This window comes from Nilaparvata lugens, chromosome 3, assembly GCF_014356525.2.
Source record: "Nilaparvata lugens isolate BPH chromosome 3, ASM1435652v1, whole genome shotgun sequence".
Taxonomy (NCBI): Eukaryota; Metazoa; Arthropoda; class Insecta; order Hemiptera; family Delphacidae; genus Nilaparvata; species Nilaparvata lugens.
This window is the reverse complement of record NC_052506.1, coordinates 1,237,776-1,260,381: the sequence shown is the minus strand read 5'-3', so window position 1 is coordinate 1,260,381 and position 22,606 is coordinate 1,237,776. Positions and strand designations below refer to the sequence as shown.

The window sequence follows — 22,606 nt, the reverse complement described above, 5'->3', positions numbered from 1 at the left end:
AGGATTTTCTTGAAATTTATCAGATCATGTTCACAATCCAAGTGTTTTTAGCGATTCCCATTTCTGACGAGATTCAAATCGATTACATTTTGCTGAAATGACAAGCTGTCTCGTGTCCGATTTGATAATAAAAGGTCACAATAAATTTTATCAGCGTCCATTATCGCTTATCATAACTCTCAACTGACGTGTGTTTGCATGTTCAAAGTATATTTATATACATAATACTAGGCTGAAATATGTAATATACCTACATCTATAGTGAGGTCCACGTTGAGCATGGTATTCTAAGTAATGGCAGTGAAGAAAGATAGGAAAAAACGTTGCCGATCCTCTGTCTTGTCAATGCCTTCTATAGACGGTTGCTGATACAGGTTTATAGATGTGATATTAACGGTTCATTCTCGTATAAAATAATTATATTTCATTGAGCAAGAAATTATATTTTTTAATAATTCTCATCATCAAGTGAATCTCACTATAGGCCTAGGTGGTATTGAACACGTAAACCTGTGGTTGGAAATAAAAATGTAGAGTAGATAGGCCTAGCTATAGTTCATCATGTCGTTTATATGTATATCTATATATATATATATATATATATATATAATCTATATATATTATATACCGATTATATATATATATATATAGGGACTATACGTCAATTATACATAAAAACCGTAATTGAGTACTTAATAAAATATTGATCCGATTTTCCTCTAACAATAAACTCTACACTTAATTATTATAATCCAAGGGCCACTGCTAACAAATATGTAACCTATAACTAATATTGAATGTATAAGGAGGCAATTAATTACATAGGTACTAAAATAATAAACCTCATCCAAATCACTTCTCAGGACAATAGATCAGCGGAACAAATTAAACTGGTATAAAAAAACTGGACATACAGTAATTTCTCTTCCATTTAGATAATATATGACTCGAGATTTCTGCTCCAGCATTGTTTCTTTTAGTTTTTTCATTTTCAGTGGACTCGCTTACCTTTATTTGAGTACCTATCCTCTGTTTTCTTCCTTCCCCCCATTTTTCTTCCTTTTCTCCTCATTACTTATCTTCTCTTCTTTGCCTGCCTATTACATAGGAAACCATAGTTGGCTAGGTACCTTCCTCTCTTTTTTTCTCTTCTCCAACACACCCAAACACTAAGCCCTGTTTTTTTTATATTTGTAACATTTTATTGTGTTTTATTGTTTCGTAAATCTTTGTAATTTTGTTTTGTCTTGTTTTGTGTGTTTTTAATAAATTGAATTGAATATATATATATATAATACCTATATATAGGTATTCAACACAAAACAGTGGTAGGGAAATAAAAATACTAAGTATATAGATTGTGACGTGAATATATAGGTAGGCTATTCAACACAACACGTAGATTATGGCGAGGAAATGGAAATACAAAGTATATTCGCGCCATATATATATAGGTAGGACTAAACACGTAAACTGAGGTGGAAAATAGAAAGGATAGTTGGTGCCGTGTATATATAGGTATTTAAAACGTGGAGGTGGAAAATACATAGTAGGTCTCAATGGAGTTTAGCTTGTGGTCAACAAGGAAGTAAATAAACGGACTCGGGTCGAAGGGTCACTCACCCTTGACCATCCCTAAGGCCCTTTGAATTCGATTAAAGGGCTAGGAGGGTGTGCCCTCCCAATTCAGGGGGTGAGGTGGGTCTCTTATCGCGAAAATGAACTCTCAAAATACCATGCTCAACATGCATTAGCATGTATTTGGTTCAGCTGTCTCAGAGTTGTTGCTTTCACAGAAATTCTCAACAATTTTTCTTCACATACCTACTGTTTTTTGTCTGATATAGTTATCGGTACATACATGTTTGTAACTTATTAAATAAATTCGTGTTATTTTTAGACAATATTCTAGTGTTTTATTATCATAATTTTCCTCGTAATATATTTACATTTATATTTTATATTATACAAAAAATTTCGGATTGTTTAGTGTTATTTCCGGCTCTTATCAACCCTTCGAAATTCAAAATTCATCAGTCATATCTCGAATACGTATTCTCTGAGTGTTAATCTTTAGTGAAAACAGAAATTTTAAACTTAACCTTACTTTGGACTATTTATGTGCCAAAATCAAGGAATTAAAGAACTTTTGGGCAATTGCCTGTTTCTCTTTCCAAATATCGTGTTTGTGACTGTTCTAATAAATAAATAAATAAATATAGTTGGCTTGATGCTAATTGGAATGTTTCAAAGTTTTGCCTCTTGTGAACAATAATTGTCTTATTTTTTTTATTAAACGAAAATCCAAATTAAATGCTGTAATTCACCCGGAAGACTTCTGCTACTGCAAATCTTGACAACAGGGTAAACAGCTAGATGGAAATTCGATGTGCGCTACTATTCAAAAAATATTTGTCAGCCCGGGAATCGAATCCAGTACATTCTAATTGCCGGTCAGGAATGCTTACAGTACTCCTACACCAAACTGACAATCTCTGGACTTTCGTTTAATAATAATAATTAATTTGAAGTTGCTTTCCATGACGAAACACTATATAATAACTTTGTTGAAGTTCTGACACTGTGTTACTAGTAAATATTTGAAAAAACACTTACTCTTGTTGGAGTCTTGAGGAATGCATTTCACTCCTGAAGAGGAGCTTCATCAGCCTCAGCCTCAAGACTCCAACAAGAGTAAGTTTTTTTTCAAATATTTACTAGTAACACAGAGTCAGAGCTTCAACAAAGTTAATAATTAATTCATTAGCATTTAAATAATTGCAATATCTCAGTAATTTCCATCTGTCTTATTTTCTTAAGGGCTACTTTTGAATATAAATAAAAATAGAAATCCTACCCTTTATAAAATTAATTACTCATCATATATTTCACTATCCATGACGAACTGTAAGTCTGCAAGTAATAATTAATAGTCCGATTTGAACTATTAGTACGGTTCTCACATGTAGAGCGCTTCGGGCTTTTTTGAATACTATGTATTTTCCACCTCTACGTTTTAAATACCTACCTTATATATACGGCATCAACTATCCTTTTTTAATGTAAGTGTTGAAAATGGATTTAAAAAATCTGGTGTGGCGCACTCACACAACTTTCCTTGCCGTTATTAGAATTGATCACCTGACGCTAGTGTTCACGCGCATCACAAGTCTACTTATAAACAAAGACCTAAGCCAGCTGGTGACAGGACAATAACGCTGGAGACTTACGAAGTCTGATATCTCTTCATAGTGAATGATTTAATAGAATCAACAGTTGCCAACAGTTTGCAATTGGATAATCACATTTTCTCGAATTTCGAGCTTAATTTCAATTTTAGGTGAAAATGTTACTCAACATTGTAGAGATTTTCATGCTCAATCTCACCACTCAAATGTTTTTGTTTAAATTGTATCTGAAGCCTGATAATTGGGAATCTGAAATCTAACTTTGCATAGATGGGGCGGAGCTCCTGAAATTTTTACAGATATGGGACTTGTGGCAATTGATAGAGCTTATCAATGACTATTCCAGGTATGAATTTAATCAAAATCGTTGGAGCCGTTTTCGAGAAAATCGCGAAAAACCCTGTTTTTGACAACATTTTCGCCATTTTAGCCGACATCTTGAATTGCATTTGATCGAAATTGTTCGTGTCGGATCCTTATATTGTAAGGACCTTAAGTTCCAAATTTCAAGTCATTCCGTTAATTGGGAGATGAGATATCGTGTACACAGACGCACATACACTCATACACACACACACACACATACAGACCAATACTCAAAAACCACTTTTTCAAACTAAGGGGACCTTGAAACGTATAGAAATGTAGAAATTGGGGTACCTTAATTTTTTTCGGGAAGTAATACTTTCCTTACCTATGGTAATAGGGCAAGCAAAGTAAAAATCAAAACGCACTCCACATGTGAGTACTAGTTTTTATTAACTGATATTCAAAAAATTAGACTGTTTTAGTGTCGTCAAAAATAGTTCAAAACGAAAAATGATTTAGTCACAACATGTTTCGGCTATATGATGTCATTATCAAGTGACTGGAAAATGAATAAAATATTTATAATAATCCATGTGAACAAATTCTATAAGGAATTGAGGCAATTTATTTCAAAATTTGTTAACAACTCAACTGTTTGTGAGCTGTTTCAACAATTTTTCTCTCAAGGTAGCTGATGCTTATTAAAATGTTTAAAAAATCTTCATTATTGTGAACAAATTCTACAAGTCTCTGAGTAGCCCAGTTGTAGCGGTTATATTCTGGTAGTTCATCTATGTAATATACAATAAAGAAAAGAGTTGGCTTATACACGTACCGGGATAGGAAATTCACGAATGACGCATCATCACATCTCAACTACTCAACTGATCAACTTGAAATTTCGCATACAGATTCTTGATTTACCGAAGATGGTTGTAGGCCTATTTTGAATTATTCAAGATCTCAGTAGGTCAAGTCTTCAGTAGTTAGTTGAGTTTTTAATTAGCCCTTGCGAAGCACGGGCTAACCACTACCTTGGTACCATGGCAGCTAGTACTGCATAAATAATATAAATACGGTACTGAATAAATCAATATTATTTATATTCAATAAATTCTTCAAGGAATTATAACAGTAAATTTATTTTCAAAATCGTGAACCTTTTATTCTAAAAATTTTGATCTATTTTTATTAAAAATTGTAAGCAATCCATTTAAAACATTGGAAGAATTTATTTATATTAAGGAATCTTAAATATTTATCGGGGAAATTGGGAACAATTTAAATTTAAAATTGTTCTAAATTCTGGAATGAATCATAATAATTTAGTTCCATTTTACCTTCTAATCCAAATTATCATAGCCACCTCTGATATAGGTGGCTACCTATGAAATTATATTCCAGTTGTTTACTTTATTAATATTTTATTCCAATATTTCAGAAAAGTATAAAGGTAATATTCTAAGTGGAAAATGATTAATGAAGATAATAAAACATGAATAATTAAGAAAACAATTGAAATTAATTGATGAAAGTAGACGATGGTTATAGTGTAACTAGCTCATTGTTTTGAAAATAGTTAACAATTAGCTAGAATTTCAGTTGCATCAGCAGAATTCCTTAAGTTATGTTTAATTATAATTCGGTTTCTCTGAATCCTGCAACCAAACTTGCTTACAATTAAATAATAATATTACATAATGTACCAAATTATCACTGTCTATCTTACACCCAACTTGTTGCTTAGATAATTATCTATTATAATATGCATGTTTTTATCTATTTTTCAAGGTTACTTGGGTTTTTCTAGCTAATGATTTTTCCTAACTGCTGTATTATTTTTTTGTTTACGGCATTCAACCCAAATATTGAATACATAGTCTAATAGGCTCCTTAAATTCTAGTAGCCTTCTCTAGATATTGATGACGGTTTATTGTTCAAACTATTTTTTCAATTTGCCATTTTCAAGATTTTAATCGTCATGCACAACCACCTGCTATTTATTTGAACATTTTGAGATCTCAAAATTCAATATAATATGGATATCAACCACTAAATCACCCTCAGAGAAAAGATAGGACAAATTTTCCTAAATATATATAAGGAGAACTTATGTATTTGTTTATTTAATTCCACAATTGCAATATCAAATTGATGATTGGGAGGGGATAAACCCAAAACTGTTCTCCCTAATTTTGATAAAAATTATAATTATGAATTACTTATTCTAATTCTAATTAGATTTAATTAAAATGATGCACACTTGAGATCTGAAATTGTTCTGAGCAATAACCTCTGTGACTAAATGAAAGCAGCAGAATTGTTTTACTCTGAATTTGTAAATTTAGCAAACAATGACAAGTGGTTTGTATTTTTTTGTGAAATGGCGAGTTGAAATAATGTCGAGGAATCATTTCAGTTTCTCTGTTAATGAGTCTTTCAGCCAATTGTTGACCAAATATCATCCTTATTTATAGCTATTATGAATTGGCGAATGACTTAATAGTTGGCCTGACGTTTTGCTATTGTTTGAATGGACTACATGCTCACACTTGAAATAGTCTTTTGTTCTAACTATATTGGTTATCCTATCATTCAATCGATTCATCAATTGTTGAATATGCTGTAATACAGTTATTACAAACAGAAACATAATTAGTGATAAGTATATCGTATCATACTTGCATATCATTTTTTAATTAATTTACTTTAATGCAACAATAACGTTAAAATCGTATGAAGATATTATATTGAAACTCGAAAATATAATAGCTAATATTCATTTCTACTCTCTCTCTCTTTCTCACCCCGGTCGTGTGTTAATGGGGAGGATATTTTACCCTACAGAGACACACTTACTTTATGCTAACACAGTAGACACACTGGGGTGTTGAACACCCCAATTTAATTTTGCATGTTTCTTTAAAAAATATGGAGAAAAAAGTATACTTAGCCCATACTTCATCATTTCTTAATCATTCTTGTTCCAAGTGCATACAGAAATCGAAAGTAAAGCACTACTTATCAATATTTATACTAATTTTAGAAGTACGTATGTTCCGCCTGAGTGTTGGAGCTCCTAATCTGGTTTGAACGAATGGCTTGATCATTGCCAATGACAACTTCATCAAAAACTCACGTCTCTTCATTTTATTGTTTTGTACCTCAAGTTGTAGAGAATCATAGTATTTATTCCAATCTGATCCATCATCCCATACCACATTCGTAGTGGTCAATACGTAGTGGTAAATCTTTGTAAAAAAGTATTTGATAAAAGTCCTACGTAAAAGACACTCTGGGGTTTTAGACACCCCAAACGAACAACAAGATGAGCTGGTGACCTTGTAGAATGCTATTACTGTTTGGAAGTGGTGGAGAGCAGTTGACAATGCTTCAAACCTAATTTAGACTGGGCAAAAATTCCCATCTGTTTGATATTGTCAACTGCAGAACAGAAAAAAAATCCCCGGGGTGTGAGACACCCCAGTGTGTCTCTTTATAGGGTTTATATCCTTCTAAAAGAATCGACAATCATTTGTTGAAACACCGCCGATTTATGAAGTTACATCACATTATTATATTATCGTTATTCTAATTGAATTTCTATATTTATTCTCATTGATTAATTATTTATACTTTGTGAAATTCGTTGAATAACTAGCATTATCGTCATTTAATGTAAATTAGTGTATAAGCCAGTGAATATTGTAACATACATAAATAAAGAAATCTAATCTCTCAGATTTATTATATTCAGTAACAGATTGAAAGGAATATTATTGAAACCAATTACACTTTACACTGTATATTACATTTACATAAATAAATAGCATAAATTGTGTTTATCTAAATTTGGGAGAGGAATAGCACAAGTTAGGCCTACCTTATTTTTTCTCTCCCTATCATTTTTGATGATGTACTTGTTGTATGAATCAATAAATAATCAATAAACTGTGTTATTAATCCATTCTTTTCCAACATTAGTTTAAACTTTGAATTTAAACACTTTTGAAGTGGAAAAACAGTTCATTTTAAATAAGCAGTGACAACGTTTCGAAGTGTTGGTTATCTTCAGACTGAGTTTCCACAGTTTTTAATTCAAAGTCTATTGGGTAGATTATTAAGATATGATGAAATATCAATAAATCACAGCCCTATCGCTTCAATACCAATGCATAGAAACCTCTGGACTATATTTATTTTAAATTAACCTTCCGGCAGTCGCGCTGTTGTAAAAAGTACAACAGTGTCAGTTTTTTTGCTGCACAAAACTATTGAACGGGGTGGTGTCAGTGAATGAATCACCTATGCATTCCAAAACTTTCCCCCCATCACTCCACTGAGTTGCAGTATCAACCGAGCAATGGTTCAGTCTTTAGGTGCCATTTAGTCGCACTGTGCATTAAGATAGGAAAAGACTGTATACGGGGACTGTAAACGAACCAATAACACAGAATTGATGGCTTTGCTTGATGTACCTTATTGGGCTATGAAATGGTAATCATCCAAATGTTCATAGGCGTAGAATAATCCAAGAAGATGGAAAAAGTAATTATACAATTAACTAATATGTATTGACAGTAAACAGAGTACATAACACTTGGAAAATTGGATGTTGTACAAGATACAACACGCGACTGCTCGTGTGATTGAGTAGGGCGCGACTACCGGAAGGTTAAGGCTAAAAGCAGTTATGGGTGAATGCCTGTAGTTTTCACCTGGATTGTATCTATTGTCTATGAATAAATAGATTCGAATAATTGGGAAGTGCTTGGCTGCATGGTCGCACCTTATCGCTCAGATAAGATAAGAGGCTTGCACTTCTGCTCTACCGTACTCTTGTTGGACGGGTGACCGCTTGAGGAGCCAACTCCACCAAGTATCGTTAAGAGTTCCCGGTGGTTCGGGACCCACCTAAAGTTGTAGATCCACTCATATATCATCATTACAATGATCCTTGAATTTCATTACAATATTTTTCCAATTGACGTCACCGCAGAATAGAGAACATAATTTATTGTACCTCTGCGGCTACATCGATTATTACAATAATTATCAAATCATAATCAAATCATATACTACACTAGATGCTTCTGTGAATCATTCAATTTATTTATTTCATAAACGAACAACAATAACACATAATTATTATTTATCTTATCATCATTACAATCTATTGACTTCTTGTGTAGTTGAGAAGTTGATATTGTGGTATTATTCATATTGAATGAAAAAGACTAAGAAATTTTCAAAAAAACTACAGATTTATTGATACTTAGAAAGAGATTGACAATGGTGTAATAACCGAAACCGGTCTTTCTAAGTATCAATAAATCTGTGTTTTTTTGACAAATTCTTAGTCTTTTTCATTCAACAATCTATTGACGTTACAATCTATATTATACAAAAATTTATTTGAATTTTTGTTGAAGTATTAAAGTGTGTCTACATCCATCGCTGTTATATTACAGCATTGATAGGTACAGTATTGTAATATAATACTGTACGGTATTAATTCATTTGTTTTTCAAATAGACCTACTGTCGATACTACAAAAATTATCATCCATGGAGGGCTGTATCTGAAGTTCCACAATATTTCAAAATCAAGATTGAACTTGATAATTTTCAGTAATTAAACAATATATTCAAATATAATACTGTAGGCCTATTTTTCAAATAGACCTACACTGTCCATACTATAAAAATGATCATCCATGGAGTGCTGTATCTTAAGTTCCACAAAATTTCAAAATCAACATCTAACTCATTAATTTTCAGTAATTAATCAATATATTCAAATATTAATAATACTGTATTAATTTATTTATTTCTTAAATACTGTCCATAGGTACTACAAATGGTCATCCATGGAGTGCTGTACAGTATTTTAAGTTCCACAACATTTCAAAATCAACATCTAACTCATTAATTTTCAGTAATTAATCAATATTATTTTCAAATATTAATAATACTGTATTGATTGATTTATTTCTTAAATACTGTCCATAGGTACTGCAAATGGTCATCCATGGAGTGCTGTACAGTATCTTAAGTTCCACAAAATTTCAAAATCAACATCTAACTCATTAATTTTCAGTAATTAATCAATATTATATTCAAATATTAATAATACTGTATTGATTGATTTATTTCTTAAATACTGTCCATAGGTACTGCAAATGGTCATCCATGGAGTGCTTTACAGTATCTTAAGTTCCACAAAATTTCAAAATCAACATCTACCTCATAAATTTTCAGTGATTAATCAATATATTCAAATATTAATAATACTGTATTAATTTATTTATTTCTTAAATACTGTCCATAGGTACTGCAAATGGTCATCCATGGAGTGCTTTACAGTATCTTAAGTTCCACAAAATTTCAAAATCAACATCTAACTCATTAATTTTCAATAATTGAACAATATATTCAAATATTGTAATATAATGCTGTATTAATTAATTTATTTCTTAAATACTGTCCATGACTACAAATGGTCATCCATGGAGTGCTGTACAGTATCTCAAGTTCCACAAAATTTCAAAATCAACATCTAACTCATTAATTTTCAATAATTGAACAATATTGTAATATAATGCTGTATTAATTAATTTATTTCTTAAATACTGTCCATGACTACAAATGGTCATCCATGGAGTGCTGTATATGTAGAGTTCTATAAAATTTCTAAATCAAGATTCAACTCAGTAATTAAACAATCTATTCAAATGAATAAACTAGAATTTAATTAACTTACATCAGAGAAGAGGAAACAGGAGAGATCTATCTGAAATTCTACAAATTTTCTAAATCAAGATTCAACCCAACAATTTTCAGTAATAATTGAACAATCTATTCAGATAAATAAACTAGAATTTAGTCAACTTAGCTTACATCAGAATCCGGATATCCTCACACGTGGGGCTTCAAGAGAACAGAAGAGAGATTCAGCAAATCAACAAGTTGACACACGGAACTACAGATAACTAAAAAAACTACAACACACTACTCTCTAGTGTAATAGGCCTATCTCCCAAAGAAATCGAGAGTGAACTACAAACTGAAGACTTGAGCGCGCAGTGCCGACTGCAAACAAGTGTAGTATCCACTGCGCATGCGTGAGCTGTATGACGTCAACACTTTCACTCTTTGATCCGACTCACTTCTATCTGTCAGTATTGGTTCAACGCGGAACGTATTGCTGCTGTCCATCACCAATACTGACAAAATCGGAGCGCTACTTAGAACTGGCAGTATTGACTGAATGCGGGAAGTATTGTTGTAATCTATTAGGGTTGCTGTCAGATTGAAGTGAATCAAACGATCCAGCTGCAGGTATGTCCTTACAATAATAGGTGTTGGGAGGGAGAGGAATGGGGGGGAAAGGTGAACCTACACAGCTGGTGATGAATGATGATGATAATGATGATATAATGGTGATGATGACAATGATGATGATGTGTTATCGTTGTAACTGATTCAGGCTCAGTTGCACAAAAGCCTGTTGAATTTTAACCGTGAATAAATGTCAAAAGATCCAAACAGAGACGCCTCTTCTTTCAAAAATAATTCTCTGTATGTGGGTCCGATTTATTTTTAGACACGATCATTGAGTTATTCTAAAATGTGCAGGATGAGGATATTGTAAACAAAAGTTGAAAACTTTAGTTCTTGTTGAAAATAAATAATTATATGATACAGATAAAAATCAAAATCAAATCAATCAAATCAAAATTTTTATTTGTTATCGAACATATTTCATACAAATAGAGTTGCTATCCATGTATCAGCATTTGGAAACAATATAACAGATAAAAATAATAGTATCGATATTACAGTTGCATAGTAATATTGTATTTATTAAAATAGGAAAACTTATCTATTAAGTATTAGCAATGCATAAAATAGGTTTTATAGTATGTTTTATTAATTTCTGTTTTAATAGGTATCTAATAGAAAATGAGGAAATTATTAAAAAAACATATAAATGGTAGTTGGAATAAAAGAGCTCTGTTAAAGTGTAGTTACAATTATTATTTGCACGACTATTTAAACTTGAATGAAAAAGACTGAGAAATTGTCAAAAACCACTGATTTATTGATAATTAGAAATAAAATGTCCACTGATTTAAAAAAACCACTGATTTATTGATAATTAGAAATAAAATTATTGTCAAAAACCACTGATTTATTGATAATTAGAAATAAAATGTCCACTGATTTAAAAAACCACTGATTTATTGATAATTAGAAATAAAATTGTCAAAAACCACTGATTTATTGATAATTAGAAATAAAATAAGTTTCTAATTACCGTACCAATAAATCAGTGGTTTTTGACAATAATTTTATTTCTAATTATCAATAAATCAGTGGTTTTTTAAATCAGTGGACATTTTATTTCTAATTATCAATAAATCAGTGGTTTTTGACAATTTCTCAGTCTTTTTCATTCAATATGAATAATTACCACAATATCAACTTCTCAACTACACAAAAAGTGAAACTAGTGGTTTTTGACAATTTCTCAGTCTTTTTCATTCAATATGAATAATTACCACAATATCAACTTCTCAACTACACAAAAAGTGAAACTATTAAAACTTATTAACTAGCTAGACAATAAGAGGATATATTAAAGATAAATTTTAAGAATGAGGCATATGAGCAAACTCTTGTCCGAAATAATTGCAGTTCAAATTATTAGATGAATATTAATCTTCAAATATAACACAGAGGTGTACCACACCCCAGACATTTTTAATTGAGTTTTCCCTCCATTAAAACGAAGTATTGGGTTGAGATATTCCACACCCACATAAATTTGATTTTCATTATTCTGATGTATTTGCCCCATTGGCATTGCCTCTCAGTGTGCTACTGCTCAGTCCGCAATAAAAACTGTCGGCTGTGAGGAATTTCGGAATTTTCCAAGTTCAGCCTACTATTTACTATTGTGTTGAATTTTTGCTTCTTAAATTTTTCATTAGAAATTTACTTATTCTTAGTTAGTTTGGTAGGAGTTTTGTTAGTCATCTATGTTTTAGTGTTCCACCTGACAAAATTACTCACAATTCTTAGGATAATCCAGATTCGACTTCCTCTCAATTTCTCTAAGAAGAAAACTTATAAAATGAATAAAAGGATCTAGTTTTGAAATTAATGGAATGTCTGAAAATGCAAAATTATTTTAATTTGGATTTTCTACATATTTCATCGGTAGTTCTTGTACCTATGAAAATGAATATGAATACCGTACGGTATATGCATGAGTGTTTCAATAATCCACATCGAAAAAGATGAACTTTTAGTTGGGCATTATAAGAGAAACCTATAATGTAATACTATCTCTTTTGAATGAGTATTGAATAAAAGTATTCTTACTTTCAAAAAATGTAGGTAAATAATGATAGACCAATTATAAAAATTGTAAAACAATATTTTCTCAAACAAATACAGTCTAGATTCATCACCTAGGCTCAAAATACTTGTAGAAAGTTGTAAATAAATAATAAAACTGCAATGGTTAGAGAAAACCCAAGTAAAAACGAATACAATAATTTTTTGTCACTATAAGTGGTATCAGGCCTTCAATATTATAACAAAGAAGAGAACACCAGTATAGAAATTTATGGAAATAAATTACCATATAGAAATACCGGTATAGAAATATACTTACCGGTATAGAAATTTATGGGAATTACCATAAAATGATAAAGAATAAGTTGGAAGGTTATAGCCTATTTATGTATAATTTTTGTAGGTTTTATATTTAAAGGTATAATCACAGAATATAAATATAGCAGATAATATTAATATTCTATAATATTATAGAAGTTTTCTCTGGTATAATTTGAGAAAAACTAATAATTTATTATCAATCAAGTACAGCAAGTCTATCCAAATAAGAGTTTTCAAGTGTAAAAATGAATAAATAAACCCGTATTTATCGTCAAACTATAGATTATCAATTCTTTTTGATTGTCTTTGTTTGTAATATTCTATTATGATCTACAAAAATATAAAAGCTAATGAATTACTATCAAATGAATTCAAATTGAACTCCTGTCAAATTGTTTGAAAAAGCCGCCATGGAAGCGATATCGACAAAAGTATTATTCAGTGACATCGATTCAATTATCGAGAGTATCAAATTATCGACAAAACTTATTGAAGATGAAAAAAAATGTTGGAAGCACCATAAATTTGTAGATTTTTGTCACGTATTTTGAAGGTTCTGTACATAGTTTTTCTGATAATTTGCAAATAATTGTTGTACAAATGGATGATGATGACTATGATGAAGAAAGTGTCATAATTGAAGAAGATTATTACACCTTATTGAATGTTTCGCGAACTGTAAGTCCACTTGATTTTTTAGAGGTTATGATTTAATAAATAAATTGCCTGCAAATACTGTTATTATTTTTTTAATATACACTATTTATCTCAAATGAAGTTATTTCTTTGAAAATTGATAATGAATCCAGTACCTAAAAATCTCAATTACCGATTCGACATGAAAATGGAACGGCATAGAAATAGACCAAAGTTTAAGATTAATTGAATATTGTTTCTATTGATTTTAAATGTATGTTCAATTCAAAATTGACAATATATATCAATTGAATAATAGTGCAACATGATACATCAATCAAGTAATTTTCGGATATAACCAGTTTTTAATACCATAGTGTAGGTTATGTCATCTGCATGAGATTGATATAATACAATAGAAAAAGAAAACAATCTATTATATTATTGTTCATTTTTATTATTCATCTGTATTTCAGGCTACTCCTGAAGAAATTAGCAACGCCTATCGCAGATTGAGTCGTCTTTATCATCCTGACAAACACACGGATGTCAGCAAAAAACATGATGCCGAAATTCTATTCAATAAAACGAAAAAAGCACATGAAAGTAAGCAATTTATAATTTTTTCTATCTAAATATGACCTGAAGTTGTAAAGTAGTAAAACCTATAAAACCTAATCCAACAATTATTTATCCAAAACAATATTAGCTTTTGTACTGTGGTCTGTTACAGACATCTTTGAAACTCGATTTAATTCGATTTTGTAATTTTATTTTGACCAATTAAGTTTCCTAACTCAAACCCAAAATGACTCTATTGTCTTATTGTCTTAGTTGGTTTACTAATAAAATTTTGATATTTGATGAATGCGACCTCAAGAATCAAGAATCAAGAATTTTATTGGCCATAAAACAACATTACAAAAATGTAAGCAATAGGCTTCGTCAATAATAAGTAAAATATCACAAGTTGGACTATAAAATGAACAAATTTACAAATACACATTGAAATATTGTAGTAAAATAACACGAGTTGGACTATAGAAACGAACAAAATTACACATATACATTGAAATAACCCAGGTACTCATTGACAGAATAGAAAGCTTCAGACTTGAGCCATTTATCAACAGAAATACAAAACGTTTTCAATGGTAACTTCTTAACATTATCTGGTAGTAAATTAAACATGCGAATTTGTAGGTACTTATGACTTTTTAGAGTTTTAGTCAATCTAACTGTAGGTCTAGTTATATCGTCCCTATGTCTAGTATAATGTGAATGTATAGAAATATTTTTATCAAAATTAGACAGATTTTTCTTTACTGAGATTAAATTATAATAAAACTTCAACTGAGTTGTGGTCGATGTTGTAGAAACGTTCCATGATGAAATAAAAACACATAGATGTTGTCAGTTTTCTACACTTTCAAGTGTAGAAAACTGACAACATCTATGTGTTTTTAAATTATAATATATATACAGACAAGGCAAGGTCATAATTTTGTGTTCTACAAAAATTCCTCTACAAGATTCATTGTATTTCATACCAAATATAACTCTAAGTGCTTTCTTTTGCCATATAAATGCTTTTTTTGAAGAAGATGAGTTGCCCCACAGTTTTACTCCATAAATCAAGTGTGAATGGAAGAGACCAAAGTAAATCATTTTAATTACATCAAGGTTTACACAATATTTCAGTCTTTGTAAGAGAAATGTTACTCTAGAAAGCTTTTTACATAAATTCACTAGGTGATACTCCCAGCTGAGTTTACTATCTAAGTACATTCCTAGTAACTTTACAGGCTTGAAAACATCATCATTCAGATTCAGGTTACCAGTACTTACATTGTTGAGAGAAAATATTATTTGTTCTGTTTTGCCTTATTTACCTTATTTACCTTTACCTCTCATTTACCTTAAGTAAGTTGGCATTGAACCATACCTTAGACTCATCCATAGCCCTTCCAAGCGTATCCTGAACAGTTTTTATATCAACGTCCTTATGAACCAGAGTGGTATCATCTGCATATTATAATATTGAAAAGACAGAAACATTTTTACTAAAATCATTTACAAAGACCAGAAACAGAAAAGAGCCAAGGACTGATCCTTGAGGAACCCCCATGGTTACATCAAGGAAATTTGAGTTTGCACTATTCAAGCAAACCATTTGTTTTCTATTTTTCAAATAACTCTTGATCAGCATGAGCTCCTTATCTTTAATACCATACTTTTCAAGTTTTTTGCAGAGTATAGAGTGAGAGACACAGTCGAATGCCTTGCTTAAGTCCAATAGTAAAGATCCAACTGGTTGGTTGAGTTCAAAACCATTCAAAACATATTCAATAAGTTTTTCAATTGCATCAATAGTACTATGATTCGGTCTAAAGCCATACTGAGAAGGATAGAACAGCTGGTTGTTAACAAAATATTCATTAAGTTGAATTACAATACATGTCTCAATGATTTTACTTAGTATAGGTACAATTGCAATTGGTCTATAGTTCTGGGGTTCATTAGGATCCCCCTTCTTATAAACAGGTGTAACTTTGGTAACTTTTAGAAAATCAGGAAAAACTCCTTCACTCAGTATATAATTTACAATATAAGTCAGTTCAGATATAAAAACATCAACTACATTTTTCAACAAATAATTTGACATACAATACACATCCTCAGATTTTGAGTGACTCATTCTATTTATAATAAGACTAATGATTGTTTCATCAACCTTCTTAAATTTAAAATTTTGGTTATTCAGATTACTATTGATACTATTATTTAAAAGATCAGAGAAGTCTACATCATTTGTACTATTACTATTTGTTTGAATAGGCTATTACCAGTAGCACATGACACATTAACAAAAAAATTATTAAACTGCTCAGGAGAGATTGGAATGACCTGTTTTGTTGAATTTGCCAGATTACCTTCATTTTTGACAATTTGCCAGGCTGCCTTGCATTGATTTTTAGCCTCAGCTATAAATTTACCATTAGCTACAAGTTTTGCCCTAGAAATCTCTTTCTTGTATTTTATCTTTAAATTCTTGAACATAATTTTATACTCAAGATTATTAGTGCTCTTCCATTTGTTATATATCACAAGAAGTAGTTTACGCATACTATCAAGTTCAGGAGTAAACCAGTTTATCACAGATGCTTTCTTCTTACCATTTATATTTCTAACATTTATGTATGGACAGCTAACACTGAAATACTTTGTAAAAATATATAAGAAGTTCCTAACAACACTATTTACATCTTTGGTATAAATATCAGACCAGTCTGCGGTAGTCAATAACTGTCTGAAATAGTTTAGATTATCTAGAGTAATAAAACGCTTCTTAATGTATGTTCTACTACATGCGTCATCATTTTCAACCTCTGATGTAGGATCCAAATAGAAAGTAGACCAGATATCTGCATGATCAGAGATCATGTCCTGTTCTAGAAACTTTAGCTCCACACTTTTGGCTGAAATATTTGATGCTACAATGTCAAGACAAGACTTGAATCTGGTAGGACATTTATGAACACAGTAGATATCAAATGATCTTAGTAGATTTAACAATTCAATACCAGCACTATCATTTTCTTTTAAGATATCTACATTTAGGTCTCCTGTAATAACTATATGTTTAAAATGTTTAGGTCCGTTTGTCAAATCAGATAAATTTTTTTCAAGATTTAAAATGAACTGGTTAAAATTAGAACTAGGAGGACGGTATATGCATAATATTATCACCTTAGATTTAGACATCTTAATAGCTGAAACTTCAAAAGCAGCTTCAATGCAGTACCTTTCAACATCTAGCTGTTCAAATAGCATACTTTTAGCTACGTATATTACAGAGCCTCCATACGGTGATTGTCTACAGTAGCAACTAGCTAATACAAAATCTTCAGGAACATACAAAGAAATCTCATCCTCTAGGAGCCAATGCTCGTTAACACAAACCTATTATTGAAATATATTTTTGGGCCATCTCAATAGATGTAGCCTAATTGTATGGTACTTAATGGAATAAGAGTGAATAAATTATTAAAATAAAGTATTTTCTTTTATACTAGACAATAGCATTTAAAATAGGCTAATTAAATGAATGACAACAAATTTCAAAGTTGAACATTCGAAAGTATAAAGTACGGTATTCCAGAACAACAAACCGTTCTTTTTAGGAACTCACTCAAATATCTGATTTTAGAAATAATTTAAATATCATCAATCCTATACCTATTAAGAACACATATTTTTGTAAAAGAATAATCCAGTCTATTACCACGAGTATTATTTTTAGTGTTATACCGTATTTGGTTGATAAAATTTCATGAACTCAATTTAAACTGTGGGAGTACCTATTTGAAATCGCCAGTAGTCTCTCATACTGTGAGAAAATATAGAAGAGCATAGAAAGCTAGATGAGCATAGAGAGAAGATAGCATAAGAAGAAGATATCCTATGGTATAGGGCGTTTATGTCCAAATTATACTGTTAACTCAAGCCTATAGTCCTAGTAGTTCTTTTTCGTGAAGCTATGTAACGTTGGTAGTCTCTCATACTGAGCTGTACTTACACTCTCACCCCAACAAAACAGTAATAATAGACAGTAGTCGAAAGTAATCGGCTTGAATTAATAAAAACGGCTTAAAATTTGAAAAAGATCTAGTAAGCAACTATAGACCTGTAGCTGTTCAATCGGTCTATTCCAAAGTTTTTGAAGTTGCTTATCTGGACAGATTGATTCCGTATTTGGAGCAACACAGATTGATAAGCTGTAGACAATTTGGTTTCAGGAAGAAAGAAACCACAGCTGATGCGATCTTTGCCTTGTTAACTGCAGTGTATGTAAAAGTAGATTGTACTGATGAGGTATACACAATATTCTATGATATGACTAAGGCATTTGATTGTGTTCACCACGAAATTTTGAAGCTAAAACTCATCAAATACGGAATCACAGGAAAACCTTTGGATTGGATAATTACATATTAAAAAAACCGTCAACAAGTGGTCAATGTAAGTCACATGGGAAATGATAATATTATTCGACATATTAGATCACAAGTACAACAGGATGTTAACATAGGAGTACCTCAAGGCTCCAATTTGGGCCCAGTCTTGTTTCTGCTTTTTGTAAACGATCTCCCCACTTCTGTGCAAGAGGGGGAGATTTGGATGTTTGCTGATGATGTGAGTCACCTCTTAATAGACAAGAATGCTTACTGAAGCGATTGAAAAAACGCAGAAAGGTCTAAATGAGATGAGTGTATGGTGCACAGAAAATAAGCTGGTTCTTAACCAAAAGAAAACGTGTGTGTTGCAGTTCCATGATGTTAAGAAACGAGACATTGGTCCACTATTGCGAATTGGTGATCAACACCTACAACTGAATAAAAATGTCAAATATTTAGGAGTACACATTGCTGACAACCTACGATGGGAAGAGCACATAAATAATGTTATCAAGAGACTCAATGTAGTGTGTTGCCTTGCTCGCCGTCTGCGGAAAATAGTGTACGCAGAAGTATTAATGAAAGTTTATCATGGATGCTTCCACAGTGTATTAAATTATGGTATCGTATTCTGGGGAAATTGCTCAGAAGCGGAAAGAGTATTCCTATTACAAAAAAGAATATTAAGAATTATAAGTGGTGCACACTACATCGAACATTGTAGACCGATATTCAAGAGATTGCATATGTTAACATTAACTGATTTATACATCAGCGACTACAATATTGAAATATCCAGAATATTTTGAAAGGAACTTCAGCAATCATCATCACAATACAAGACAGAGAGGCAATATCCACATGGACAGGTAAAGAACAACACTAGCCTTGTCTAGTGTTAGAAACGTGGCAAGCAGGGTGTACAACAAGCTTCCCTTGGAAATACGGAGGTACAGAGATCCTGTGAGCTTCAGGAAATCCTTGAAGACCCATTTACTTGGAAATAATTATTATTCCATGAAGGAGTTCTGGGAGGACGTCTGACAACCAGAGAACAGACTAAAATGACTACCACGGCTGTAAAGGCTTCCAGTGGGATCACTATAGTGAGGTCCACGTTATAATGACAGTATTTGATCAACTTTGGTGTTGTTATCCTTGTCTATTATTCGACAAAGCAGGTAGTACTATCCTTTTCTTGCTCCACAACGATGCCAAATCTGTTTTTGACAATGTAGAAAGATAATTAATCAAGGCAGAGAATCGGCAACGCTGTTCTCCCATCTCAATCCACTGTCATTATATCGTGGATCTCACTATACAAGTATACAAGTAACCTAAACGACATATACCATGGGATATCTATTTATGCTATCTTATCTCTATGGTGTCAGGTGGCACAGGCGGTGTCAGGTCAATTTCATTTTTCTATGGTGTTATTCAGTAGGTTTTCAACTATAACTCGTGATCGTACATTCTACAGTAAATTGTGACCAAACTGTCTTCCATAATATAATACAGGAAGACACAGAATAACGGGAACTTTTAAAAACGCCATAAAACATAAGTGGGAAGGTCAAAAATGATTTTATTCAAACTAATGTAAAATTCAAGACTTGCCATTTGAGAATTATTAATAACATCCATCACTTTTTGACAATTACTTCTTCAAGATGGCTTCCTCCTGCACGAACACACTCTTGAAATTTGTGTTGAGATTCCTGAACGATTGCTGCAACATTTCAGCTGGGATATTGCTAATTTTATTTTGAATTGTCTGTTTTGATTCAACCACAGTTATTGGTCAAGTTGTGAAAACGTTTGATTTGAGATAGCTCCACAAAAAGAAAATCGCAGGTGGACAGATCATGGGACCAGGAAACGCAGATGCTGCAGCGATCAATGAGGAATCGTCAACAAAGATTTCAAGAGTGTATTCGTTCGGGAGGGAGCCATCTTGAAGAAGTAATTGTCAAAAAGTGATAGATGTTATTAATAATTCTCAAATGGCAAGTCTTGAATTTTACATTAGTTTGAATAAAATCATGTTGCCCTTCCCACTAATATTTTATGGCGTTTTTAAAAGTTCCCGTTATTCTGTGTCACTCTGTAGAATAAAGGAAATAACAGGTACGGGATAGGAAATTCACGAATGTCGCATCATCACGTCTGAACTACTCAACTGATTAAGTTGAAATTTTGCATATAGATTCTCAATTTACCGTGGATGGTTATAAGTTAATAAAAACATTATAAAAACTTTACTACTCTTTATTATTAAAAAATAAATTATTTGTTTTTATTAATTTGTACAAACGTAGCCCATCTAAGTGAATTGTTTTTATGGTTATAGGTTTATTTTAAATTCTTCAAGATTTCAGTAGACAAGTTTTCAATCAGACCCTTCGCGGAGCATGGATATATAGTCTGTGATAAAAATGTAATGAATATGGTTTTTGTTGATTAATTGAAGTTGATTGTTTGCAGTCTTGAGCGACGAACACAAGCGAGCAATCTACGACAGTCTGGGCGTGAAGGGGCTCGAAACGGAAGGCTGGGAAATTGTGCAACGCAGCAAGACGCCGCAGGAGATACGCGAGGAGTATGAACGATTGGCCAGGTTAGTGCTAGTGCAGGCTGTATTGTTCGGCCCTCGTAAATATCCACTTTTGTCGAACTTCCTATTTCCGAAATCTTATTTTTCGGCACTCTTGAATGAGAAAAATGTTGATAACTGAACAGAAATCGATTAAACGTGTATCCAATCTGAGTAGACTTTGACCCATACTATCCTCTACTGGAGCTCTCAGGGTCGCCCTGGGCCGGCTAAACTAAGTCGGCGTCTGGGGTGGGCTGCAGTAAGGGTTTCTTGCCATCAAGAGTGGCCTCTTGAGATTGGCTGCTCCGCTCCTTCGCTCTCCTGGAGAAAAAAAATCTGGTGTGGTACACTCACACAACTTTCCTTGTTCATATTTGAAACTACGATCAGACTTCTGTATATAGTGTATATATAATTGTTTTCAAAGTACTTTTTCTTTGTGTGAATGTGAAATTCGATGATTTTTTTAGTCGTTATTTTTTTAAAGTCGTCAAAACAGCTGTTCTACAGATGAAATATCTAGACTATGTGTTCTTTTTATGAACTGCGCTACCTACCTACCTTATGCACGAGAAGGAGGTTACTAAGTCCATTTCCCAAGGATGGGGTGGACCCCCTATTGGTTTCCCAGAAAGGAGACTCATGCCAGTTGATAGAGCTGATAAATAACTATACAGGGTATGAATTTGAAAAAAATCGGTCAAGTTATTTTTGAGAAATCGTGAAAAACATGGTTTTTTAGTAATTATCCGCCATTTTTCTCAAGAATATTACGGAGCTCCTGCAATTTTCCAAGGAAAAAGACTCATGTCATTTGATAGGGCTTATGAATAGCTATCCTTGGTTTAAATTTGAAGAAAATCGTTAAAGCCGTTTTCGAGAAAACCGTGAAAAACCTGGTTTTTTGGTCATTATCCGCCATTTTTCTCAAGAATATTACGGAGCTCATGGAATTTTCCCAGAAATGAGACTCATGCCAGTTGATAGTGCTTATTAATATCTATCCATGGTATGAATTTGAAGAAAATCGTTAGACCCGTTTTCGAGGAAACGGTGAAAAACATGGATTTTTAGTCATTATCCGCCATTTTTCTCAAGAATATTACGGAGCTACTGAAATTTTCCCAGAAATGAGACTTATGCCAGTTGATAGGGCTTATAAATAGCTATCCATGATATAAATTTGAAGAAAATCGTTAGAGCCATTTTCGAGAAAAACGTGAAAAACT

General features: G+C 32.1%; 2 protein-coding genes across 4 annotated transcripts in view; one reads left to right on the top strand and one right to left on the bottom strand.

Moving 5' to 3' along the window:
* Window positions 1-10,603, bottom strand: part of LOC111061480 (tetraspanin-9) — a 49,851-nt gene extending 39,248 nt beyond the window's left edge. Inside the window, exon 1 of one of the 2 annotated variants that reach the window (XM_039422585.1) lies at window positions 10,398-10,603. The gene's annotated coding sequence lies outside the window, so the exon portion shown is untranslated. Of the gene's footprint in view, window positions 1-10,260; window positions 10,309-10,397 lie in introns of those variants that run through there. The other variant, XM_039422586.1, reaches the window with a different exon arrangement.
* A 3,056-nt stretch (window positions 10,604-13,659) lies between these two features.
* Window positions 13,660-22,606, top strand: part of LOC111057814 (dnaJ homolog subfamily C member 11) — a 60,705-nt gene continuing 51,758 nt past the window's right edge. Inside the window, exons 1-3 of one of the 2 annotated variants that reach the window (XM_039422584.1) lie at window positions 13,660-13,862; window positions 14,297-14,426; window positions 21,266-21,398. In XM_039422584.1, the coding sequence (XP_039278518.1) occupies window positions 13,785-13,862; window positions 14,297-14,426; window positions 21,266-21,398 (341 nt within the window). In that variant the 5' untranslated portion in view covers window positions 13,660-13,784. The remainder of the gene's footprint in view (window positions 13,863-14,296; window positions 14,427-21,265; window positions 21,399-22,606) is intronic. The other variant, XM_039422583.1, reaches the window with a different exon arrangement.